Source organism: Camelus ferus, chromosome 8 (genome assembly GCF_009834535.1).
Source record: "Camelus ferus isolate YT-003-E chromosome 8, BCGSAC_Cfer_1.0, whole genome shotgun sequence".
NCBI lineage: Eukaryota > Metazoa > Chordata > Mammalia > Artiodactyla > Camelidae > Camelus > Camelus ferus.
Window position 1 is genome coordinate 13,965,571 of NC_045703.1, and position 26,217 is coordinate 13,991,787.

The 26,217-nt window shown below is 34.8% G+C and overlaps 1 protein-coding gene across 1 annotated transcript in view; it reads left to right on the forward strand.

Moving 5' to 3' along the window:
- The window catches only part of EYS (eyes shut homolog), a 1,185,765-nt gene that overhangs the window by 717,643 nt on the left and 441,905 nt on the right, over positions 1 to 26,217 (forward strand). Inside the window, 1 exon segment of the mRNA XM_032484469.1 lies at positions 21,718 to 21,908. Within this exon segment, the coding sequence (XP_032340360.1) occupies positions 21,718 to 21,908 (191 nt within the window).

The window sequence follows — 26,217 nt, forward strand, 5'->3', positions numbered from 1 at the left end:
CAAAATGTTATGATAACTCACAGAGAAAAAAATGTGACAATGAGTGTGTATATGTCCATGAATAACTGAAAAATTGTGCTGAACACTGGAATTTGACACAACATTGTAAAATGATTATAAATCAATAAAAAATGTTAAAAAAAAAAAAAACCATGAGGAGGCAAGTGCAGCACTCGTACTTAGGAGGTGAGACAACAAGAAAACATCACTTTTAATTGAAGAACTAAAATCCACAGGAGAGTTTCAATACGTTGAGCCCTTGAAGGGGGAAATACAATTCACACTGGAAAACTAGCAGGAACCTGTGTGAGGGGCTTGGTAAGTCATCAGTAGGCGACTCTCTTGAGGAAAGGGCAGGCATGACCATCTTCCTTTTTGTCATATTGGAGAATCATTTCTCCACATTCTACCAGTTTCCTAGTCCCCTTATAGACTGAATCCTCACTACTTAGTAGAGTTACCATGTGCATTTTATAAAACTATACTTTTCCCCAAACCATTTCGAGTCAGTGACAAATCGACCCACTTGTTCCGTCCTATGTAAGATGTTTTGGCTAAATATTAAATTTTTGCATGCAATGTGCTTTTCAATGGCAAATCTAAAAATCTGTACAATAATTGGAAAATATCTGTGTGTGTGCATTCCCTTGTTACGCATTTATATCCCTGAAGCAAAGAAATTATTTTAAACTGATATTAGCTTTTATCTCTTTGGCAACAATAATGAATACAGACAAGTGACTAACATAATTTTCTCTTTTGAGATGACAGCAGTTGGGAACCAAAGAAACTTCAAATTTTTTTTCTTCAATTAATAGACGCTTTTATATATATATAAAGAGAGAGTATATATATGTGTGTGTGTGTGTGTGTGTGTGTGTGTGTGTTCTCCATTCTTCTCACTCTTTGCAAGTCAGTCACCTACATCACCTTGGATACACCCAGAGAGTTTCTAGGAAGGGTTTGTATTACTCCATCACTCTGGAAGGGCTCTCCAAATCTAGAAGCAGAGAAACAGGCATCTTACTTTAAACAATAAGAATAATTTATCATATTTCCTACTGGTATTTCACATATTAATGTAGCAGACTTTCATAGAGCCTCTGAAATGTGTCACATATTAAAGTAGCTTGCAATCTAGGGTTAAAGATAGACATGTGACTAGTTGGCTGTAGTTAAGGTGGTCAGTACAGTCGGATAACAGGCATAGAGGGTAATAAGGAGGTATTAACTATTTGTGTTCTGGTTAGCTAACTGAAAACTTCCTGGGCTGAATGACATAGTTTCATTTTTAAAAATTCAGAACCATAATATATTTTATATAAGAGGCTTGCAAATTAAGCAAGGGCTATTATTGTTCTCATTTGAAAGCAGAGTTACTAAGGCTTCCAGTTTTAAGTGACTTGCTTAATATAACAAGACTAGTAAGTGGCCGAACGGGGAATAGGACCCAATCATGATGAAAATAGTTGCCTGATTTGAGTGTTTACTATGTGCCAGAATCTATATTAAGTGCTCGGTGGTTTTTTTTTTTTTCCTCATTGAATAATCATAGCAACCTGTGAAGGAAGCCCTATTTGTGGAGTATATTGAGGAGCAGAAAAACAGAATTAGAGGAATATAATATGTTATAATGGTTTAGATAGTAGATATAGCATGAGAAAAGTTGACAAATTAAGGGAAACACTGGAGAAGAGTTGTAAGGATTTATGAACACAAGAATGTCTTTGGTAATCTAGATGTGATAGTATACTACTGATTGATTATAGTATAAAAAAAAAAGAAAAATATTTATAATTCCATGTTTTCTCACCTATTTTTCCAGTTGGCCATTGCCTCATGACAGGAGACCCCAGGAGGAACAGCTCCATTGTCCTAAATGGCTTCCCCGCCCTTTACCAAAAGAATTAGGAGAGAGAGAGAGTTGCAAAAACACAAATGCTATGTTATTTTGTAGTGGAGAAAAATTGAAATTTCAGTAAAATATCAAAAAGTATCACAGTTATTAAATCAATCCTAAGTTTTCTGACTACAAAACTCAAATTGTTTAATCATTGTGCTTCCAACGCAGGTTTTCAAAACAGTCTATATATGAAAATTCACCACATTAAACTAATGCTGATGAAACTAATGATTAACCAAGACCATCAATATGAATAGCAAGAAGTGAAAATAGTTATGATCTATGTTCTCTGTCACTATTGGGTATGCAAATTTATATCAACTTGATAAGCTTCTAGAATATCAATAGGACTAAGAATTGTTTGTGAAGTGTTCTCCTGTATTTGTTCTATGATTCTAAGCAATAGTCTTCATGAGGGAAAAATGAAATAAATAAAGGTTGAGTGACTGAGCGTGGGAAATAAGTGGGTTGTTTCCTAGTTACCTTTTATTCTAAAACAGAAAGGTAACCTTCCATGGTACCACGTATGTGCATTTCCATTATACTTTAACAACAGGGAAACTTTCATTAGTTTTTACGCTAGCCTTGTCAAACAAATTATGAACTCATATGTAGAAGTCACCAGCATATTAGCAAGTAGCTGAATTAATAAACAAGAGTAAGTTCATCATAACTCTGCAGTGGGGGAAGACGCTGCATTGATGGAATCTTAGCAGGACCTAGAAGGGAAGTTAGGAGCAGGATAATTACAGGGCTATGGGGAAGGGGAAAGTTCAAAATGATTGAAGGAGAGGTTCTTTCAAGTTCGGGAATTGGAAGTGGACCACAGGGGGACTATGATAGTTCAGAACTAACGGACACAGTTAGGCCAAGGATTTGAAGCAACTGCCTGATAAGTAAACTGTTGCTTGATAAGTGAACTGCTTTGACCAGATGAGAAGAAAATTTGCTCTGATAAATTGGCCTGTAGGAACATCCTGAAGTAACAAGTGAAGTTATATATTGTTTTGGGGGTCTTAACTTTCCAGAACAAAGATTTCCTGATATCAACAACTCGGTCGTGTTACCAAAGGACAGGGGCTAGAGTCTTCTCTACACTGTGTTGACGCAGGGGCTCCATCTCATGGGGAACCCACTCTGGCTGGTGACCTACCCGTCCCAACGTGGGAGTCCCGGAGAGTCTCTTTTATTCTAGTAGCTCCCACGTGTAGCTTTGGTTACATGCTCAATAGCTTCCTATAATTCTGACAACTATCAGAAGGAATTTAAATAATTTTTAATGTGAAAAATTAACACATGGTCTTTTATTGACTGTTTATTTTTGCTAAAATAAAATCCACATAATTATATTTGTGATTTCTTAGTGTTTACTTGTAAGTGACATTAGGATCTCTATGTTATCTTTGTCATCATGAATTCTAAAAAGGTCATATTAGCAAATTTTTTACTTGTTAGTGCTTAAGTGTGTTGAGAAACTGACAACAGACAGACCTATGTATACCAATTACCATTATTTTTATTTATTCATACTAAAATAGCTACCAATAGTAGAATTTTTATGAGCCATGACATTGAGTAAATATTTCACATTCAAATATGCTATGAAATAAATATGCCACTAAATTTGATGTTATTTCAATCCTTAATCCCCCAAACTACATACAGTTACAAGATAAATACACCTAGAGTTTTATTAAATTATAGTTGCATCTTTCTATTTTATTTTAGAAACTTTTAGTTTTCTTCTAAATCTTCTTTTGCCTAACAACTGTAAGTTGACTAATAAAATAAGGGCTAGGGCTAGAGAATAGCTACCATCATGATTTCCTTTCATCAAAATAAATAGGAAGAAAAATCCAGCCTCAAAATTAATTATTTCTGGTGGCAAAACTGGGAGCCAAATGCTTCAATTTTAACCCAAATTAATTCATCAAAGTATACTTTTTCATCTTTGTGGGCCATCAAAGTGTTTTTAGTTGGATTCCTTCACAAAAGTGTGACTGTTAAATTAGGATTTACAACTAAGGGACAGTATGTGTGTGATTATTCCAGGATGTCATTATGACATATTAAACTTGGATGGACCAATAATAACATAATTGCTGCACGGAAATTACAGTGATTTTTAGCTATCTTTTTCTTTTAACTCTTTTGTATTATGCTTCATTGAAACCCAGCAAAGTACTGTTTTTTAAATAGGTTTCAGACTGTAGATTAGTATTTGAGAAGTATTTTGTCTCTATTTTTGATGTATCTGTATCATATTTAAATGTTTCCTAATTCAGTTAATGACCCCTTCTTTCTTAATTTTTGTAGATGAAGTATCTACATGGTCTACCAAATTCTCTATTAAATTATCCAGTAAACAGAATTAAATTTATAGTTAACATTTACCAGAAATAAACAAAATCTGACTTTGATGAATTCTGACAATGGCTAAACATGTTCCTTTCAAGAGATGAAGAAGAAACAGTTGGTTTTATAAACATCCCAAATTATTGAACCAAATATGAATCTGAGTTATCTGATGACATCCCTTCTCACACATCTCTGATGTTGACTTCTGAAATCAATTAATCTCTAATGGGCCAAGTCAAGGCCAGTCCCAGATAATTGGGGGAGCTGACTCTTGTAGGCTCCCCAGTTCTTTTTATTTTTTTGGCTGATCTAATTTTTTTAATTGAAGTATAGTCAATTTACAATATTGTGTCAATTTCTGGTGTACAGCATATGTTTCAGCCATACATATACATACATATATATTCATTTTCATATTCTTTTTCATTATAGGTTACTCCCAGATATTGAATATAGTTCCCTGGGCTGTACAATATATAGTTGCTGTTAATCTCCTTTGTATATAATAGTTAGTATCTGCAAATCTCAAACTCCCGATTTATCCCTTTCCATCTATGGTCCCCCCGTAATCATAAGTTTGTTTTCTGTGTCTGAATCTGTTTCTGTTTAGTAAATAAATAGATTTGTGTCATTTTTTAGATTTCACATATAAGTGGTATCATATGGTTTTTTCTTTCTCTTTCTGGCTTATTTCACTTAGAATGATGATCTCCAGGTCCATCCATGTTGCTGCAAATGGCATAATTTCATTCTTTTTATGACTGAGTAGTATTCCATTGTATATGTGTACCATAACTTCTTTTTCCAGTCATCTGTCCACTTCTTTTAAACAGAATTATAATGTGGCAGTGACAGCAGCAGGACCATTTTCCCTGACCTCCATTAGCAGGGTCACTAGAAGGGAAGGCGTGTGGGAAGCTAGGATCTTGTCTGCAGCTGTGTCTAACTCATATTTTTATTGTCTTTCTATTTCTTTCTATAGTGAATTCTAGTATCCTAATCTAATTCCAGAATATAATGTAAAGGGCACAGGAAATCTGAGAAAATAAAGGAAGCCACTAGAGATTTCATCAAGGATGACAAACAGTTTCCAAATGAGAAAAAATTAGTCTCTGAAGAGAAAAATCAAGAAGATAAATGTTTTGAATCAATTTTTGACTCATAGTGGACTCTCAGTCTGTCACAGATTGAGATGAATCTCAGTTGAATGAAAGAATAAATGTCGTGTTTATTCAGTAACTCTGGAAAAATGAGTTAAAAATCTCCTCTAGCAATTTTGGGGAACAATTCTCTAATTCTTCTGTTTCTGAACATTACTTCTTTGGGAGACTAGAGAAAGAAGCCACCGCTGTCACCCAGTTTGTACAGTTCTCAAGGCAAGAAAGGAAGACACCTTATCTCAATGAAGGTAAAGAGGTAGGACCCTTGCCTCTGGGGAAGCTGTATTGTAGCAGAACTGAAAAGGATTTCATGTTTCCTCCCAAGATTCCCTGTATCTACAGGAGCTTGAGAAAGTGCTTGGAGGATGAACATGGAACCAATTATATGTGAATCTTTTCATCCCTGTTTAAGAAAAGGAGCAATGCATCAATCAGGCATGTGAAGCTAATGAGTTTTGAGACTGAGATTTTGAAAATTCTTAGAGTTGATAAGCAAACTTCAACATATGCTACATTAATCTCGTTCTTTAAACTTCTTTGTAGTAGTTTCCTATTTTTGGAAAACCTCAAAAATGTTATGAAAGGAAACTATTTCAGTGGAGGAGAGTAACCAGGAAGATATGGTGTGGAGACATAACTAAGAAAACTAAATAGCTGAGTGATTTCATGTAAGAAGTCAAAGAGATGAACGAAAAGTTGGATGGTAGAGACCAAAGGAACTAGGGGTACATTTCTATCTGCCTCAGATTGGCACTTGTTCACTCCAAGGTCACAGCTCTGCTTCCCAAAACAGATAGCGAGATACCCAGGACTTGAATCAGTGCAATATCTGACATAGATACAACAGTGTCCTCAATCAGATGTGCCATTTAAAACTGAGACAGATTTCCTTGGTGTGAAACTGCTTAAGAAATCCAGAGTCACTCAGATGACAAGCTGGAAGCTACTAGCCTAGCCACCATCCCATTCCCAGTATTTTTATTTTTATTTTGAAACTGTTTTTATTATCTACTGAATAAACACAACAAAGACTTACATCCTATCTAAATAAAGAATGACAAATAAAAGACAGAACTGTACCTACTATCAACACAATTTAAGAAATAGAACATTATCAGCAACATCCCCTGGCTTTCTTTTTGGTTAGCTTTCTTTAGTTTTTCTTTATAATCACATACTACTAAAAATGTAAAAAATATAATATATGCAATGTAATATATAATTATATGTAATAAGGTTGACTATTATAAGTATTACATTACATGTAGTATATATATCCATTGTTTTATTGGATGTTTTGAAATTTGTATAAATTTTAAAACTGTATGTTTCCTTGCTGCTTACTCCTTTTGATTGACATTTTGTGTATTAGAATCTTGTCAATACATTTTTGCATTTTTCTTAGTACTTATAAGCAGTAGTTCTTTAGGACATAAGCATAGAGGCGGACTTGTGCATCATACTGGGCGAAAATATTCAACTTTCCTTGATTACATTAAAACATTCTCCCAAATGACTTCATCTGTATCTAACCCCAATCAAATTCTATAACATTTCTGATTATTTTATAACTTTGGGAACACCTCGTATTTTCACATGTAAAATTTTTGCCATTCAGGTAGTTGTAAAAAATACCCCAATGGAGTAATTGCAATCCTGGAGTACTAATAAAGATTAGCATTTTTCTTATGTTACTGGCAATTTGCATTTTCTCTTTTGAGAAGAGTCTTTTCAAGACCTCTGTGCCTTTTTTGACAGGATAATTATTTTTCCTTATTGGATTGCAGTTTTAGTTTGTCTGTGTTTAACTCTGGATACAGATCTTTTATTAGTTATATGTTTTGCAAATCTCTTCTTATTGTCTTATCTTTTATTTTCTTTAGTATTTCAGATTAACAGAAATTCAGAAATTCCTAATTTAGTTTCCTCAAAAATACCCCTACTTCTATTTATGATTTATTCTTTTGGGATCTTTTTAAATAAATACTTCTCTTTCCCCAAATCACAATAATATTCTGCTATATATATGTTCTGCCAAAAACATTTAAAAAGTTGCTTTTCCCATTTACTTCTTTAGGCCGCATACAATCGATACATTATTTTTAATTAAAGCAATTTCAGTTTTGCCCAAAAGGATGAAAAATTGTCTCAATCATTTTCAAATAGTTTCTCCAGAAAGGAGACAAACTCCTTCTCACAAGGCTGCCCTTGATCTTTTTAGACAAAAAAAGTTTAATAGTTACTTGTTCTTCATTTCTATAGTTTTTAAATAACTTTAAGGAGAGTTGTCTCCTCCACATTAATTTCTTTGGGAGAGTTCTGTCAATTCCTGGCTCTATGTAATTGTGTTACTGAACAATATCTCCCTCACATTAGAACTCCTACTTAAAGTGCCTCAACTATTTAGTTTTGGAGGGTATCTCCCATAGCACACTCTAGACATACAGACGGATCTCTAGTCCCACCCACTTCCCTCACCCCAGTATTTCTGCTGCTTTACTAAAATATAAAGAACGTACTCTTGCCATAAAGTTAAGTATGGAAAACAGCCTTTTCATATGCTGAGGTTTGTCACTGTAAATGGCAGAAACCAGTCAAGTGCAGCATTTTTATACTTGTGATTTCAGATGTAGTTAAAAATACTACATCATCTCATTTGTGTCCTGCATTTTCAGGGTTTTTTTTTTTCTTTTGTCTCTTCTTCCTCACCAATGTTTCAATTGGTGGAGTTTTTTTTATTATGTTTTTCCTCTAAAATTGTAAGTTATTTGCTCCTTTTCTATTCCTTTAATGTTTATCTTTAAAATTTTATCATGCATCCTTACCATGTGTAAATTTTATCAATATTTATTCCATACTCGCAACAAATACATGGATTGTTGGTCACAGTCTCCCATCTCTCCTTTTTATCTAATATTGTCTTCAATTTTTAACTCCATCTTATTTATGCCACAGATCAGTTATCTTGTGTTTAGTCTCATTAACAAAACTTTCACTCCTTTGTCCATGTTGCAAAATTCTCAGCCATTAACTCTCCAGTATTGCTGCTCCCTCTTTTTTTTCTTCTCTCTTTTTGTTCTCTAAATTATACACACGCGCGCGCGTGATAGATTTTTCTCTCTCCACTTTAAAAAACAGCATGTTTCTTAGGCTGTTTTTTATACTTCTATCTAGTATTCTTTCTGCTGCACTCTGGATAATTTACTCTGATCTCACTTTCAGTACATTACTGATATTTTTAACTGTGTCTTCTGCTGAATTTTTATTTCAAACATTTTGGTTTTTACTGCTTCAAGTTATATTTAGCTCTTTTCAAATATCCTTGCTTATATATGATGGTCTCTCATGCTTTACATTTTCAATTCTGTCTCATTTTTCAAAGATATTGAACAAAACTATTTCATATTTTAATATTTCAGATTATTTCATTAACTGAACTCTATGAGTTTCCCACGCTCTTGTTGACAGCTTTTTATTCGTGGTGCTTTGTTTCCTTTGGATCTGTTGATAATTGTTTGAAAGCAGCTTGCTTTGGAGTTTTATTTATAGGAATTCTTTGGACTCTGGTTTCAAAATGTGTTCTTCTACTTAGGTTTTACTGTTTTTTCCTGCCAAATTCCTGGATACTACAAACAGAGCACCACTTTAAAATAAATTCTAGTTTAAAATTTCATGATGAATATGTATATATAGATTTTGGTTATAAATTCTCAGAATATTTTCCCCACCCTAGGGCCAAGCAGTCATTTCATTGCTAACTTCTTCTATAGGGCACATTTATTTGTAGGTCCTTTTTGGAATTCAGTTCATGTGAGGATTTCTTATTTGACTCCTGCTCTTGAATGGGACCTAGACTTGGTTCTGTATCTTGTGCCCCATCTAACCATCAAAACAAGTTTGGTATCTCCAGGGCCCCACAGAGAGGGGCAGCCTTGGGAAGGTGTCTGCCTTCATTCAACTTGCATTTGTATGAGCTTCAACTTCCTTGTCAAGTCTGGCTTCTCTAAATCCTTTTTCAGCTCAACAACGCATTCAAAGTGCTTTTTTAAAATATTTTAGCCAATATATTTGGGTTTTTTTCAGCAGTAGGTATTGATAGGCATATCTAGGCCGACCTTCTCTCATAACGTTTCAAGGAAGTGGATTACTCAATTATGATACTTTCTTATTAGAATTATCAAATACCCCACAACTCTGGGAAAACTTTGGTCTCATTTTGTGCATCCAGAGTGACACTGCTTTTACAAGGAACTGAAACAGTTTTGATTGTATATTTGTATTATAAATCAAATTATACATCTAATTACATATATATATGTATGAGAAGAAATCCACTATAGGACAAAGATAATAGTAGAGGAGTAAACAGATACAAAAATTTGGAAGCTGGAAAACAAGTAAACAAGAAAAATCAGACTAACTGACCTGAGAGTTTGGAAAATAGAATTAGGAGTGGGAAAAGTAGAGAAGCATGGTGATTTATAGCACAGAAACCACGGAAGCCATAAGAGATGGCGACACTGGATAACCAGAAGTGTGAGAGTGGAATTAAAAATCCCAGTAGTCAAATGTTTCAGAGCTGGTACATTTTTCACCAGACCATCTATGTACTGACATATCCAGCAGTCCTTGAATGAAATCAGACTAATTTGTAACCTTAATGTGTCAGGCTACCCTGCAGAGCGCACCGAGCCCACTGAGATGTGCAAGGACGTCCAGGTGACAAGAAGCTTCAAGTCTTCACAAGATACGTTCTCAAGGAAATCCACATCTTTTATTTCCTAATTTCTATGGCAGTTTGTTCTCTAAATTAAAACATTTGTATCTTTAGCCACATTACAAGTAAAAGGAGGCGTTTTAAGTTACAGTATAAAATTAATCCTCAATAAAATTGTGAAGTGGAAGTTGTTCTATTTTAATAGTAGGAAGAAAGAGGTAGAGCAAGTGATTATTACAATTCTGAGACATTCTAACAGCTGACCTATTTGGAAGGCTTATTATAAGAAAATGATTACTTTTAAAATGTTTGATTTTTCATCCATTATTTACAGGTATAGTATAGACAGATGGTGCAAAATATCAGTAATTTTCTGGAATGAAAATGCAGTCATTTTGCTTAATAAAGGTGAAGAAGACAACTTAGCTTTCTTATTTAGTAGCATGAGCTCCAAATCATTTCTCCAAAATCAAAGTAGAGTCAATGATCATAATATGTGCCCATAAAAACTGAACCTCACCAAAGATGCCATATTGTGCCCCACATCTGCAAACTGTGAATTAGTGAATCCCCATTTAAGTCCTCTGAGCCTAGACTCAGTATTCCTGCCATTAGAGTTATCATTCTTGGCCAGATCGTCGCTCAGTAATGTGAGTGTGTTTCTTTCAGATCCCTGGGACTTCCATAGTCGCTGGAATATAAAGCAAACAAGGCTTAATGTTTTTAAAATGTGCCTTCATGTGCTTGTTCCTCAACTTGCCATTAATCTTCCTTCCCCAAGTGGTCCCCCTACTTCCCCCCCCCTTCCTAGCCCTGGCTCCCTGGTGGCCACGTCGACACTGGGAATGTCACTTATTTGGTTTATAATCCTTAACCCTGCACTCCCACAATGAAAAATACATTGTTTCTTCTTTCTTTCCTCCATGCTTCATTCCAAAGGATTGGAAGTGACTTAAAAAATGCCACATAGTATAAGTGAGGAAATATGATATACATATGTGGTTTATGCCCTGACTTATTTTAATGATGAAGTTTTATATCGCTAGGAGGCATACTAAAGTGTTAGTGGCAAGGGGGTCTTAGAGTTTCCTAAATAGGGCTTTTCTCAAAATAAATCATCTAACCTATCACACCTGCAGGAAAATGTGTACATGCAAGTGCCACTTATGTCAATGGACACATTAAAGACTGCTCTGTATGGATGTGCACACACGTATGTATGTGTGTGCATAAAATCATATTATCTACACATTTTTATGTGCATTGTCTCCCTTTTACTATCTGTATCTCACAATTTTGAGAGACATGAGTCTGTTTTTCTCTTATACTCTTCCCTGTGGCCAACTGCTGGTTAGCAGCAGAAGTCAGTCTGGAAAATCTCACAGTGTAGGAAGTGCAGGAGAAGAGTTGAAAATTACATGTAATTAAAAATTGAATGCTAGGAATAAGGTGAGATATGACTAATGGCTATTAACACCTCTGCTTCTCCCTTGTCTATCAGGAAAGTCTGAGCATTGAAAAGAATTAAAGCTGGTAATTGCCAGAACAGCTTGAGGGGGCTAATTAGACTATAGGCATCAATGAAGTGATCTGATAGATTGTAGAATAAAGTACGTGAAAAGAGAGTATTAGGCGAGTAAATATCAAGGGCTCATGATTCTATTTAATTACGTTAAGAGTTAAGAATTGACTATTCAGTGTTCTCAGTACAGGGAAGATCGTTTACTTTTCAGCTGTTGCCCTGAATAAGCAACAATATATCTGGAAAATTAGAAAGGCGTTTCTGAAGTTTTATCAGTTATAACACAGGTCACTTATGAGAGGAAAACCTCCCTTTCTTTCCTTCTCAGTTCTCTGGCTGCCCTGATAGATAACTAGATTGACAGAGTAACAGGAGAAAATCACATTTAATTTTGTATGTATGGGAACTTATAAAAATATAAGACTAAGGAAAGTGACCAGAGTAGGCAGTTTTTATACCTTTTAGACAAAGAAACAATAAATTTAAAAAGATTTGACAAAGCAAAGAAATTTGGGCTGGGGGTAGTAAATTAAAGAAGTAATAAGATTTGTTTCTACAGCCTTCTCTGCCCGAAATTCCCTATCTCTGGTGATAAGGGGTCTGTCTACCTCCTGGTATAGAGCAGACACCCTTCACCTGGGAGATTTATTTCCTGTTTTCAGGGGGACAGAGGAGGAACAGAGTGTCCTTCTTGGACCAGTTGATTCCTAAGTAGCTTTAATTCAGAATGATCGATGTATCAAAGTGGTGTATCCAGGGGCAGCCTGCCCCCAACCCCACCACTATCGAGACAGAGCATTTTGTTACATTGAATAAGGATAGTACTGGTAGGAGCATTCCTATTTTATTTTACTGGAAACTAACAAATGTGACATATCAGCAATTAGTTTTGAGAACTTCCTAAATTTCTACTTTATTCCCAACCGTCATAGCATAAATCAAATTAATATACAATGTGATAAACCTTCTCAGTTTTTATCCATGCTTAGTCCCCTAGTCTATTATGATGATACACATTGACAGAGAAATTTACTCATTCAACATGCATTATTTCATTTTGTTATGACTAACCTTATCAATGGAAAGTTTAAATTGTCTGAATCAAAAGAAAAAATAAATACAAGGCTTCTTGGTATTGAAACAAGGAGTCTATCCTAAATGTGCATGAGAGTCCTTCCTGAGCTGAGAGCTCAGGAGCAACAGAAGAACCCTGAGTCATTCGTTTTGTTTTCTCTGTAAACTCTTAGTCAAGGGGATGAAGAGGCTAAGTGGGTAACAAAGGTCTTCCCGGTGCCACCATCTCATTTCTCTGTGGACATGTATTTTTCTCATAAGCCTCATATGTTTTAAGTAGTGAGATTCCCAGCTACCTTAGAAGATCCCAAATAGGCTATAATATTTCTTAAACCATAAACAGTAGAAGGAGGAGGAGGAAATATTATACACGTCATCTGAAAGATTAGTTAATATTAATTGATAACTTCATCTCAAAGGACCTTTATTAATCAAATACTTATTGTAAACTAGCTAAGAGCTCAATGATTATAAATATTTTTTTAAAGTAATACTTGAAAACCAGATTCGAAGCACTTTGGAGCCCACTGGAAAGCAGGGCATAGTTTGTACATTCAGCAATGCAAGTAAGTATACTGCTCTCTTACGTAACAGAGAATGTAAGAACTCAATCTGATGATCCACACTGGACCTTTTAAAAAATGAGAATATTTTTAAAGATTTGCAAAGACTGTTTGATAATCAATCTGTTCACACAGAATAAGACTGGTGTTAAAAAACATGAGCTTTGATAAAAGAAGTGCATTTCTAAGATCGATAATATTGATCAAATTACCTTCTTGTAAACCTCAGTTTTTTAGGTAAAAATATGGAGTTCCTAAGAACGCTGTCCTGACACACTTTGCAGACTGAGGTGAGAATCAAATTGGAGATGCAGGAAAGGAAAAAGGACAATGTGATATAAATTATCTTTATTAATAAAATGTTCAGGATTCATTTAGTTTTATTTGTACATTTCACTCCTGTAAACAGGTAAAACACACTGCAAAAAAAGGAAACCACAATAATGGGGAGAGAGGGTCCTCCCGGGTCTCACGCAGCCTCATCACAGAACTCCTTGAAATCCTTCCGAGTCTCCCTACATCTGCTTAATGTGGCGATACCAGGTGCTTCAGACCATCCTAAACATATGCCTCAGGGGAATGTAGGGCATATTCATGTAATAATTGTTTTAAAAATAGATTTTGCAAAATCTTTCTACTTCATTATAGGAGATGTCTTTCCCAAATGCAGACTGGAGCAAATTCTTGATCTAATGCTCTCACATGTATTAAAACAGAACAACCTTGTTATTGCCAAGGTACTAATGAAACTGAGAGGACCAAGGAGGCTAAAATATATTATCCAATATTCCACAATTTTAAGTGACAAAGTGCATAATTAAACCCAGGAATACAAACTAAAATTATGTCTGTTGTAATTACAAGTTCATGACTGGTGCCACCCTAATTTTATGGGTAAACACAGGGCAGTAAAGAAGTGAGGTGACTTCTGTCAGGTAACTTAAGTGGCCAAATTAAAACAAAAACTAAATCTTCTTGCAAGTCATGACTTTGCCTGCCGTTAACATTCTGATTCCTAATCAGTACACTAAATCAAATCTTTTGTAGTTATTTTAGGATGTTGTATAATTCACGATTTTATAGTGTGATACAGAATTTGGGTGGTAGGTAAACAAAAACACCTCCAGAGATTAGAAATGGAAATTCACATTGCCTGATTTGTTTAATGAAGTTAAGTAAAACTTTAGTATGAAAGTCAGAAAGGGAGCCAGAAAAAAAAAAGAAAGAAAGAAAGAAAATTAAAAGGCAATCTCAACCATCAGTATAAACGCAAATATCCTAAACGTGAATTCTTGCAAATGAAATTCACATGTGTACCCACATTATAAGCAAATGGGATTTATTTCTGAGATGATATGAAGGTTTAATATTAGAATATCAAAGTTATTTACAGTGTCATCATATCAATAAGTGAAAAACTGATAAAATTTGAGTTCTGCTAAAAATTTCAACAAACTACCAAATAGGAGGAAAATTCCTTTTTTTTTAACCTTTTTTAATATTACTTGGTATCTTTTTTCTCTGTTTCTCACAGCTTTCCACCTGACATTCTTTGTTGTTGTTGTTGTTGTTGTACATTATTGAGGTATGGCCTCTACTGAGGTATCATTTACATGTTACATTATATTAGTTTCAGGTGCAAAACACAACAATTCAACATTTGTATACACTGTGGTATGATCACTACCATAAATCTGTTACCAAGATGAAGCTTCTACCGCTTGCTGCACAACAGGGCAATAAATTGAGGGACAAGATATTGGGACAAGGAATAGTGGCTTTAGAAAGACAGCAAATCAAGAAGATGGTCCACTAGCATCTCAAAGAACCATCTCACTTGAGTTAAAATTCAGGCTCCTTTTATACTAAAAGGGATGGAGTGTGGCTGGTTGCTACAAACTTCTTGTTACCCAGATCCTTTGTTCTTGCATCTGTCCCCGTAGGTCTGGTCACAATGTTCTTATAAATCTCCAACAAGACTATTATTATATCCTGTTCTGAAACTTTTTATCTCTATATGAATGGAAAAGCATTATGAATTTAAAGGTCAAGCCTGGGAGTCAGAGCATTGAGAATGGGCTATTATGTACATTTTAGGCTCTAAGCAACATTCTTTTACAAAAGGTGCAGAGCCAGCATGACTAAGCACAGGGAACAAAGCACAAAGGTTAGAGCAAAAGAAATAGATCCAACATGGAGTCAGGTTTGCTCTTCTCTTTCAAATCTAGTTGCCATTTATCACCATACATAGTGTCAATGAAAAAAGCAATCAATATAATCAATAGTCAATGTAAGAAGAAATGGAAAATTTTATTCGAGTCAAGCTGAGGGTTATAACCCAGGAAACAGCCTCTCAGAGAGCTCTGAGAACTGTTCTGAAAAGGTAAAGGGGGAGGCTAGTATATGTATAATTTTGGTGAAGCGGCACACGCAATCAAGCACTCATCTTGGTACAAGGTTACTGCTATCCCTAAGAAGCAGAAATCTTAGTTACTGGTTCCAGTACTTTTCTAAGTATATAAAGATGCAAGAAACTGAATTCTGAAAATTTTCTCGTGAAAGGATCTAGTTATCCGAAGGCCAATTCTGCCAATTTTCTCGGAGCACAAAGTGCCTTCATCCTGCTTGTCACCCAGAACTATTCTCAGAGTGTCGTGTAGGTTAGTGACTGCAGGGACTGATAACTGGATTCTTGCAGAAATGGATGGTGGGCAATTATCTTTATGTTTTAATCCCTTCCCTTTTGGTCTAAATTTCAACCAAGATTTGGGAGGCATTTCACGACCAATTTGTCTGATGGCGCTAGGAATGCTGATTCCCAGGTCAGGCAATGATTTCTTGATAGGCCACTCAATGTGCTATTACTGGACTAGGCCCTGTTAACAGTAACCAAAGTCTCTCATCCTCTTGTCTTACTAGCCTGTTAAGGTCTTGAAAATGGTTCCGTCTTGTTGCTTCTTCCTATATCTAGAGTTGCACTATTGCCATCATTGATCTTATATAATACTATATATTTGATCAATGGTTTCAAGTCACCTGGCTATCATTAATTTTATTGGAGGCTCAGTCCACATTTGTTAATGCAAGAAACAATAACCTTGCAAAATAGGCAGAATACAAGTAATATGGCTAGTAACATGTAACATGATAAGGTCAGAAGTAAATATTTAAGCTAAGAACTTCCATGAGGTGCAGCCCAGGATCTCCCCAGGATGTCTGACCGGTCTGTTCTGGTCTATCTTTAATGAATATAAAATATTGGCATTGTACACAAAGTTCATCAAAGATGTCTGCATGTACAAGGCAAGTGGTGGGTCATTATGACCCCTTACAGGACTGAGAAACAAGTGTTGTCTTCTAAGGAATTACATGGCTGGTGCCAGAAGGAGAAATGATCTTTGTGGGCGAGCAGGTATTTCTGCCCTGGGGGAGGTCTGGTTAGTGCACAATTTCAGATGACTAATGCTCTTCCCTGGAGAGGTGGGAAGAGGCCCATGTGGCCAGAGAAAAACTTTTATGCTTAAATTTTTTTGTCTTGCCTTAAAATGTGAATTTTATTCTATCGATCTTTTTTTCTTTTTTGTGATGAGGGCATTTAAGATGTACTCTCTTAGCAGCTTTCAAACATAAAAGTAAAAAACATGCCATACAGAAGTGTTAACTATGGTCACCATAATGTACATTATATCCTCATAAATGATCTACTTGATAACTGAAACTTTGTGCCTTTTGACCCCCTCACCCATTTCACCCATCTTCCACCCCCACCCCCTCTGGCAACCACCAATCTGTTCTCTGTATCTATGAGCTTCCTTAATGAGTCAAATGGTATCGCTTATAAAAGAACCAAACATTACACTCAAAGATGAAAGCTTAATAAAAGCCTTCCCTGCAAAAATTAAAACAAGAGAAAGAATCTCATCATTATAATTTCAGTTCAATGTTTCTTCTGATGGTCCTAGGCAATATTACAAGCTAATAAGACAGTTTAAGAATTAGAAACAAAAGGAAGAAAAATCTCATTACTCGCAGAGGTTACAGTGTTGTTAAAAACAGGAGAGTTCAAGGGTTGCTGAATATACAACAGTCGCTTGCATTTCAATATGTCAGTGAATTAAATATATAATACTACAAAAAACTATTTAAAATAGCAATAACTTCATAAGGTTTCTGAGGTTAACCTAAGAAAATATGCACATGACCTTTATGAAGAAATGTACAAACCTGTATTAAAAATGTTTTGGTAGCCCTGGTAAAATAGAGACAAGTACATGTGCACGTATAGGAAGATGAAGTGTCACAAAGGTATCACTTACCATTTTTTCTGTGAAATCAATGGAATTCAAATCAATGTTTAGTCAGTGTTTATGTAACTTAAAAGGATGTTTGCACACGTTACTGATTGCATTATTTGTATCAAAAGGCACAGGGCAAACAGCAACACAGTCCTGAGGAACGGGACTATGCAGGGTTTGTATTACCTGGTATCAAGACTTACCCTAAATCTGCACTAATTACATCAGCATTTGATCAGCTTGGGGTTTTTGGTTTGTCCAATGGAATCAGTAAAGATCCTGGAAATAGACTCATGTACAGGAAGCGGGTGCGTGACAGAACTGGGAATGCAGTTGAGTATGGGGAGGGTACCTGCTCTGGAAGTTATCCTAGAATAATTGGCACTCCACATTAAAAGTCAAAGGAGAAAGAAAGGGCTGGAAAGATTCTACACAGAGTCAATACTAAGCAGTTCTGCCATCGACAACTGGCAGCAAGAAATGTTTTTAATCAGCAAAGGGGCCTGATTTGATTTGTGTGTAACTTCCTATCCTTATACGTGGCTATTAAAGGAATGTTTCCTGGTCACCTATTTCCGTTTGCTGGTGAAAGGAAAACATTGTGATCGTAGGTGTTGCACGTCCTTTCAAAAAGACCGCTAATTGCTTTCAGAGAAAAATCCATTCAACTATTTGAAGAGTTCTTTCTCAGCTTTCTTTGCAGTCACTTAAATCTTGCAATTTCTTATATCAACCTCTGTAGATCGTGTTTATTATACATTTCCTCAGGCTACACTGAGTCTGCCAATCTTAAACTGTACTCTCTGGCTTTTCATTTCAGTGTTTGTTTTGTAAACATCTTTTTGCATTCTATGATTAATATTTGCTTGGTAAATTATGTCATTGAATTTGAATCAATTTGTGAAAATCTATGAAAGGAACAAATATTTCATAATTTATTGTGAAATATGCTTAGTTCTCACAGAAGCATTTTCAAATGGCATAAATCTTTAAATTGCCTGGAAAAAAATCAGCACTTTAAAAACCACGAGTAAAGTATTTAACAAACCTGGCACATAGTAACCAGTTGGTAAATGTGAATTTTCTTCCTTTCTCCTACTTTTTTTGTAGATATTAAGCTAACTGAGATGAATTTAAATGGATGATGTAAAGTTAGATTTTAAAGTGAATTAAACACAATTGATATAATGTGGAACTCTGAAGTATTAAACACAGGAAGTATTGGTAATGATAAAATCCAAGCTCCTCTTTCTAGGAATAATGTAACGGAAGAGAACCAAGTCACATAGAATTTCTGCAGCTAACATGTGGTTGCCACTCTGCTCACTGGTAGACTCAAGATTCAGGACTCAACATAGTCTTCTTAATAAACAGTTTAGGACATCTTCCTATGTGAGTTATATTTGAGTTATACATACACGTCTTTTCTCAATTTGAAACTGTAACAGAAAATTTTGCACATGCGCACAAACACACACACACCCCTACGTATCACAAATGTCCACTAATTTTTCCTAGATATTATTTCCAAGACATGTGAAATAAAGGACCATTTTGCATTTTAGTTATGAATTATTTCTTAACATTTAATTTGCGATACATACTCCAGAGATCAATACATAATCACTCTTTCTTTCAGTGATGAGTCATAGATTACACTGATATTGACCATAATCTACTGGAAATATGGTCAAATAATATATGTCTTTTTAAAACTATCCAGTCATTATACAGTCATTACCCAACTAACAAACCTTGCAGAAAAGCTTGGTGTTCAATTATTCCCTCATAAGATTCCAACTTTCATGTTAGATCTTACATATAATACACTAACTACAAAAATGACTATTCTTTAAAATCTATTCAATATTTTATGATCTGCTAACCATAACACCAAATAAAGATTCAAGCTAAGAATTCTTTACTTTTTCTATTTCTTTTAGTAAAAGGAAAATGTGCTGTTGGAGTAATTGTTCATAATGTATCAAAAAATTGAATATTATACACATTAGTTTTATTTTATTTGTTCTAATTTGAATATTTATTTATGCCTCAGACTCTGTACTATTAATTTCTTCTAAAATATATTTATTCTATTATTTTTCTAATCTATTTAAAACCCTTCTTTGTGCTGGAGGAGAGGGCAGGGTTGCTGACTTCTGATTTTTCACTACAATGGCTTTGAAGTTTTCTTTATTCCTATGCATTGGAAGTGTATGGGTCTCTAGACACTGGAAATTCAAATAATTTTGTGTCAAAAAAATTCAACTGCCCATCTAGCAACAATCAAATGAAATAAATTTTTTAATGACTAGACTGATTTGTATACTCAATATTCACTGTTAGAAATGAAGGCAAGAACCACCTTTCAGAACGGGAAGCAGAGGCAGAAAGTTAGAGATGAAAGTTAAGGTCTCCAGCTTGAACATATAATTGTGCACTTTGAGTCTTTCAATCTGACAGTCAGATACTAGCCAGGAATCGAGGTATGAATCTAAGGAAATACTGACGTACCCATTTCATCTGCTATGAACCCATCCTCACAGAACACATGTGTGGGTTTTTACTAAGAGCACTAATCACATGACAGAGCCACTTAATTAAGAAAATTAATCCATAAAAATACATTTCTTAATAATAATAAAATTGAAAGGATTTTTTATTTAGATGTTGTTGATTGGACATATTTTTTTCTAAAACATTGAAAAATATATAATGTTTTCTTTATTCCACCTTTGTTGTGTGCATTCATGTGGTAGTCTTTGTCCAAAAATATTTTATGCTCTTTCATATTTTGAACTTTAAGTAAAATAGATGTTTGTCTTCATTCCCAATTCATTCAAATAAAGGGATAAAACCTTTAAAATTATTTAATGTTACATGCAAGCCTGTTGTACTGTGCCATCAACATCACCATTAATTTGTACAAGGCAGAAATATTCATCTCTATAACAAAACAACTAAAACAATTTGAATGTCAAAATTGAAAGCATTGTTAATATTTTTAATCTTTGAGCCACCTGCTAATGAATTTCTTGGTTACAAAATAAAAACACATATGTTTTTATGTCTACAAACACAAATATTTTCTGGCAGTATTTCAAACCTTCTTATTTCTACCTAAAAAGAAAACTTTTCTTTAAAGTTTAGCTAATTACTTCCTTAGAGTTTTTTACGAGTTTGAAAATGTAGCACAAAGAATATTTCTAAAGCTGCGTTGGACTTTTAAAATAAGAAAAATACTCCACATAGAATACGTACTCTGTAGAAGTTTTAAAGTATCAATTTTAAAAGAGTTATCCTAAGATGGGCAGCAAACTAAACAGCTTCATGAATTGAATTCTATTAATTGTAAAAAATAAACAATTTGGAAGTTTTAAAGGAGTTTGCAGGTGTGTTTGTGTCACAGAAGGAGGCACAGAAGGACGAGAAAGCAAAAGAGATCCAAAATTCACAGGAATCTCATCAACCCATAGGGATCAAGTGTTTATCAAAGAAAAGTAACTTTTAAAAATAATATAAAATAGTTAATTTATTCAGAGACATAAGCTACCTAGGGTTCATTAACCATATATTTATAAATTTAAGAAATTAAACTGTCAAAGTATTTTGCTCAAAATGTCTTCGTATTTTACTTGAAAGATTGAAGCTAATTAGAATCATTCAGAATGCAAAAGAAAAACAAAGAGAAAATGAGAGAGAGAGATTTTTTTAAAGTTGAGATAATATATTGTTTTTACAAAAGGGTGACAATTCTTTGACTTCCCAATAATCTCTGTCAGCCTTCAAAAGCCACCCAAATTAACAATAATGACATAAATTATAATTCATTCTAGCACCTTATATATACATTGAATAAGGACGTTTTTAGGAAATGATCCTATTTCTGTTGACCTGCAACAGAAAATCTAGGTAACAGTACTTGAATATAAATCATCTGGACATCCCTGTCTTCCAGTGAAATTTGATCACAGTGCCCCAGTACATAGAAATTATGACAAGCCACTATGACAATGGCGAAGCAGATGGGTGTCCAGGTTTGTAAGTAAGAGCCATTTCAGAAAACAGGCTAATGTCATAACATTTAATTCCAACCTAAATTGTATTTTCTCTCTGACTCCACAGATTTCAGCTGTGTTTGTTATTATGGAGATTCCTATCTAGAATTTTGGAATGTGTCTTTAAATCCACAAAATAGCATCTCCCTAGGATTTCAGACCTCCAGTTCCCATGGACTCCTGCTCTATATCAAGCAAGACTCCAATTCAGTAGATGGATTTTTTATTCAATTATTTATCAAAAATGGCACTTTAAAGGTAAGTCAAATTTATTTATTTTTAAAATTCATTTATTATTGTATTATTTTATTTTGGCCAGGGGGTAGGTAATTAGGTTTATTTATTTTTAGAGGAGGTGCTGGGGACTGAACCCAGGACCTCCTGCATCCTAAGCATGTGCTCTAACACTTTGATCTATACCCTCCCCCCCAAGTCAAATTTATTTAAAGTGACTTTTAGGAAGTTGTTCGGATTATCCACTTTAGTGATTATTATCAATATAAAATTTAAACTTAAATATGTCTTTTATACCCACCACCAGGCTGTGTGCCCTGTTTTTGTAATTTCTTCCTGTTCAGTATATACTATCTATGTATCAACGTTAAGTAGCATGTACTTTGAATAGCTTTCATTCTCTTCTTTTTTCTCTGTATTTTCAGCTTTTCTTCCTCTTTCATGTTTCCCAAATTCTCAACGATAGTAATTGCTACAATTTTTATAACTTTAATGGCAGATGTGATCTAGGAGCCCCTGGGGAGCCACAGGATTCTTTCAAAGGGTCTTTACGATAATACTAAGATGCTGTTTGCCCTTTTCATTCTCATTCCCATAAGTATACAGGAGACTTTTCCAGGTGCTAAATGACAAGATATCCCTCTGATCACTAATGTAATGTGTACTTAACACATTTTTGTGTTTTAAAAATGTCTGTTTTAATTTTAATATTATATAAGTTGGTAGACATAACCCAATAAACAAAAACTCTTTGGGACCTTCCATAATTTTTAAGAGTGCAAAGAGATTCTGATATCCAAAATTTTGAGATTATTGATAGAACTCTTGCCAGTCTTTATCACAACCTGCTTTTAAAAGTCCAAGATGACACAGCTAAATTTGGAAGCCAATTTTGAATTGTAACTGCATGCTCTTTTCCCAACCCATTCTACGTTAATGGATCACTTTGTATTCCAGTTCTAAATACACAGATTAAAGAAGTCATCAAAATCATCACTGCAATAAAGTGATTAAATCAACACAGTCTAGTATATGAAACGTAACAACTGTATTTTTGCCTACCATTTTTTAATGATGTGATTTAACTATAATGTGTGTTTCTGTTAAAGTATGAGTCATACTCTGTACTTCAACTAAATCAAGTTGTTCTATTTTGATTTTCTTTATTCCTCTTTCTCAAGTAATATAACACATATGCACGATTTAGTACAATGTCTGATGTCGTAAACAAATGTCAACCAGATAAAGCACATTAGTAGTAGTAGCAGTGTTTCTATTCATTTGTCCATTTTTACTCACCCAGTGAACATTTATCTATCACCAGTCACTTTGCCAGTTTCTGAGAATTCAACAGTAAATAAAACACACTTTGGTCTCATACTACTTTCAACTGTTACAGATCATAGTAAAAACAGATGAAGCTAGAACAAGAAAATAGAATTATATAATGAATAAAACACCGTAATAAACCATCAAACATCAGCCTGACCTTTTAAGATAAGCTTTGCTGACCTCTACTCCATGCATTTTTCTCAACTAAGACCAGAAATTTCCATTAGTCTTATAAGCAGAAAACATACAGAGACCAAATTTTAAAAATTATAAAGCACACATAATATTGAGCCCTGATTACATTCAGTGCGTTTTTCTGTTCCTAACTCAGATTCACAACTGAGCGTCTAACTCAGCCAGCCCTTGCCCCTGTGGACACCTCCAGTCAGAGACATTGCAAGCATCACTGGAGACGTGCAGAACTGTGGGTGAACATCTGTATGAAATCACGGATTGCAGGGATTCTTTTCATTCTCAAATGGATAAAAATAAATTCACCATAGGTTGTCAAGTCATTTAGGAATTATGAGACTGTAAGAGGAGAAGAGAGGCACAGAATGCCTTTCCTTTGGGTTTTATGACAAAGAAAGTATATACATGGATAGTCTGTAATTACTGTAATTACTATCATTTATTGAATTGCAATTATGTGTCAGGCTCCAACCTAAGAAAATGTATTAAGGTCATGGACTCTGAAGCAAAAAAATGTCAGAGTTTGAACTCCAGTTCTGCCACTTCGGGGCTCTGAGACCTTGTAAGTTTTGAGCACTCTGCTGGAGCTTTCTCTACTCTTAAAGTGAGAGTGTGAGAGCAGGCAGAGAGCTAGATATGAGCAGAGAAAGGGGAACGCAGGCCAAATGGCAGGAAGTGGGCAGAAAGGAGGGGCACAGGCCAAATGCAGGAAACATACGTTGTGTAAGCAACAGGGGTCCCTGGGCAGAGAAAGAAAAGCAGGAACCTCTGGGTGGTTAAGCAGTTACACATTTGGGGTGACAAGCAGCCCAGAGCCCAATAAAGAAAGATGGGAGAAGGAGGAATCTCCAGTGTCAGAAGGTAACCTTCTGTTCATTATGCCCTCATTGCAAAAAATTAGCCCATGTAAAATGATTATAAATCAATAAAAATTGTTAAAAAAAAATTAGCCCAGCAGATTAGATGTATCCATCATGCACTAATGCTGTGACACTTCCAATCCAGGCTAAATAAGGAAAAAAAAAATCCCTCCTTCCCTCAGGAAGGCAGATCTGGGATAAAAATCACCCTTCCCTCCCCAATGAATATTCTGCCCATTCGTTTTTACACTCTATGTAACCAATTACCAGAGGAACTCAGGGCAGACACTCACCTGAGCCTGCCCGCTCTCCTCTTGAGAGGGTACTATTCACCCCTTAACAACTTTACTTTCTTAACCTCCATGTCTTGTCTCTGACTTCTTTCTGAGATGGTACAAGAACCAGGACACAGGCTACATCTACCTGCAACAAGGGCAATAAAAGTTGGTGTGAGGTTAAAATTAGTAAATGGACAAGTATCTGTGTACTAAATGTAGTACCGTGAGTCAATAGGTAAGAGCGTGTAAACCCACAGAAAGATGCCCAGGACATATTAATCCAATCTGAGGGGTGGGTATTTCTCTCTGCGCCTCACAAGTAGCCTACGGACAGATGGAGGCTCTCAGGCTGTTTGGTATTACACATGCTCTTCAAACTCTTTTAAGGATGGCAGATGAGGAATTTTTACTCTGTTGTGCCAAGACAAAATCCCTGTTCTTTCCACTCACATCACCATTTCTTTATAGTGATTTAAAGGAAATTTTAATGTCACTCTAACTTGATGATTTTAAGATTTTCCTAATTCCACCATGATTTTTGAGACTATGCTCCAACTTCCTCATCTATTTTAAAAGAATAATCGTATGGGGAATACATTTACATGCAATTTTCACAAAAAGATATATTTATGGCTGAACTTTTACCATGATCATAATTTAAGACCCATTCAAGTTCTAGAAATGCAGAATTGTTAATCAAGTGTTTTTAAAGAAATTTAAGTTTTAAAGTCTAATATATCAAAATTAATTTTAAAAAATATTTCATTGGCTCTTTCTAATAAAAAGGAGGGAGGTCGATACATTGCTTTTGGGGACTCAGATGTCAGTCCTCATGCTTATTAGTTGTGCCACAGATCACTGCGCCTCCCTGCCTGGGGGCAAAGCCCTTCCCCTCAGATTCCGCTTCTGAATAATGGTGATAATAAAAGAATAGTACCTACTTCACACATTTGTGTTTGCTTGCTTGTTTTGGTGTTTGTTTTGAAAGAAAGCAATCAGTTGAAACTTGTAAAGTACTTTAAAAACCCACGGTAAAGAATAATCACTGAATCTCAATAGCTACTGCTTTTATACATATCTTAAAGGAGCTATTTATAGTAACAGAAAATTTCAAATAAAATTAATGGAATTGCCCATTAAATATTTTTAAATGTTAAACTTTGACATCCCTGAAGATAATAAGAATTAATAAGACTTAATTGTACCTGGAAAATAATTTTCTAATATATTTGAACAAAATAAGGAAATTATCACCCCTGCCCCCCCCCCACACACACACATCCATTGTTGGTCAGCAAATCAGCATTTAAGCCTAAATAACTATTTTAACTAACAACATAGATTTCTGAGTGGTAAGCATAAGAAATAACTAAATTGTTATCCATGCTGCCAAAACTTACTAAATGTACTATCTGGTCACCTTGGTTGTATACTAGACACAGCATAAAAATGCAATAAACAAATGCTGATTTTTCACTTAGTTACATACACATGGCTTGAGAAGAATGTATAGACAAATGTTATGCAACTGACTTTCAGGCAAAGTGCACATACATGTATTTGTTTTTGAAAATCTCAATGCTGTTTAATATATTTCTTAAAGGGAACCTGCAGTAGATAATTTTTATAAAGGAAAGGAACTTTTTTTGTGATGACCAACTACAAAAATTT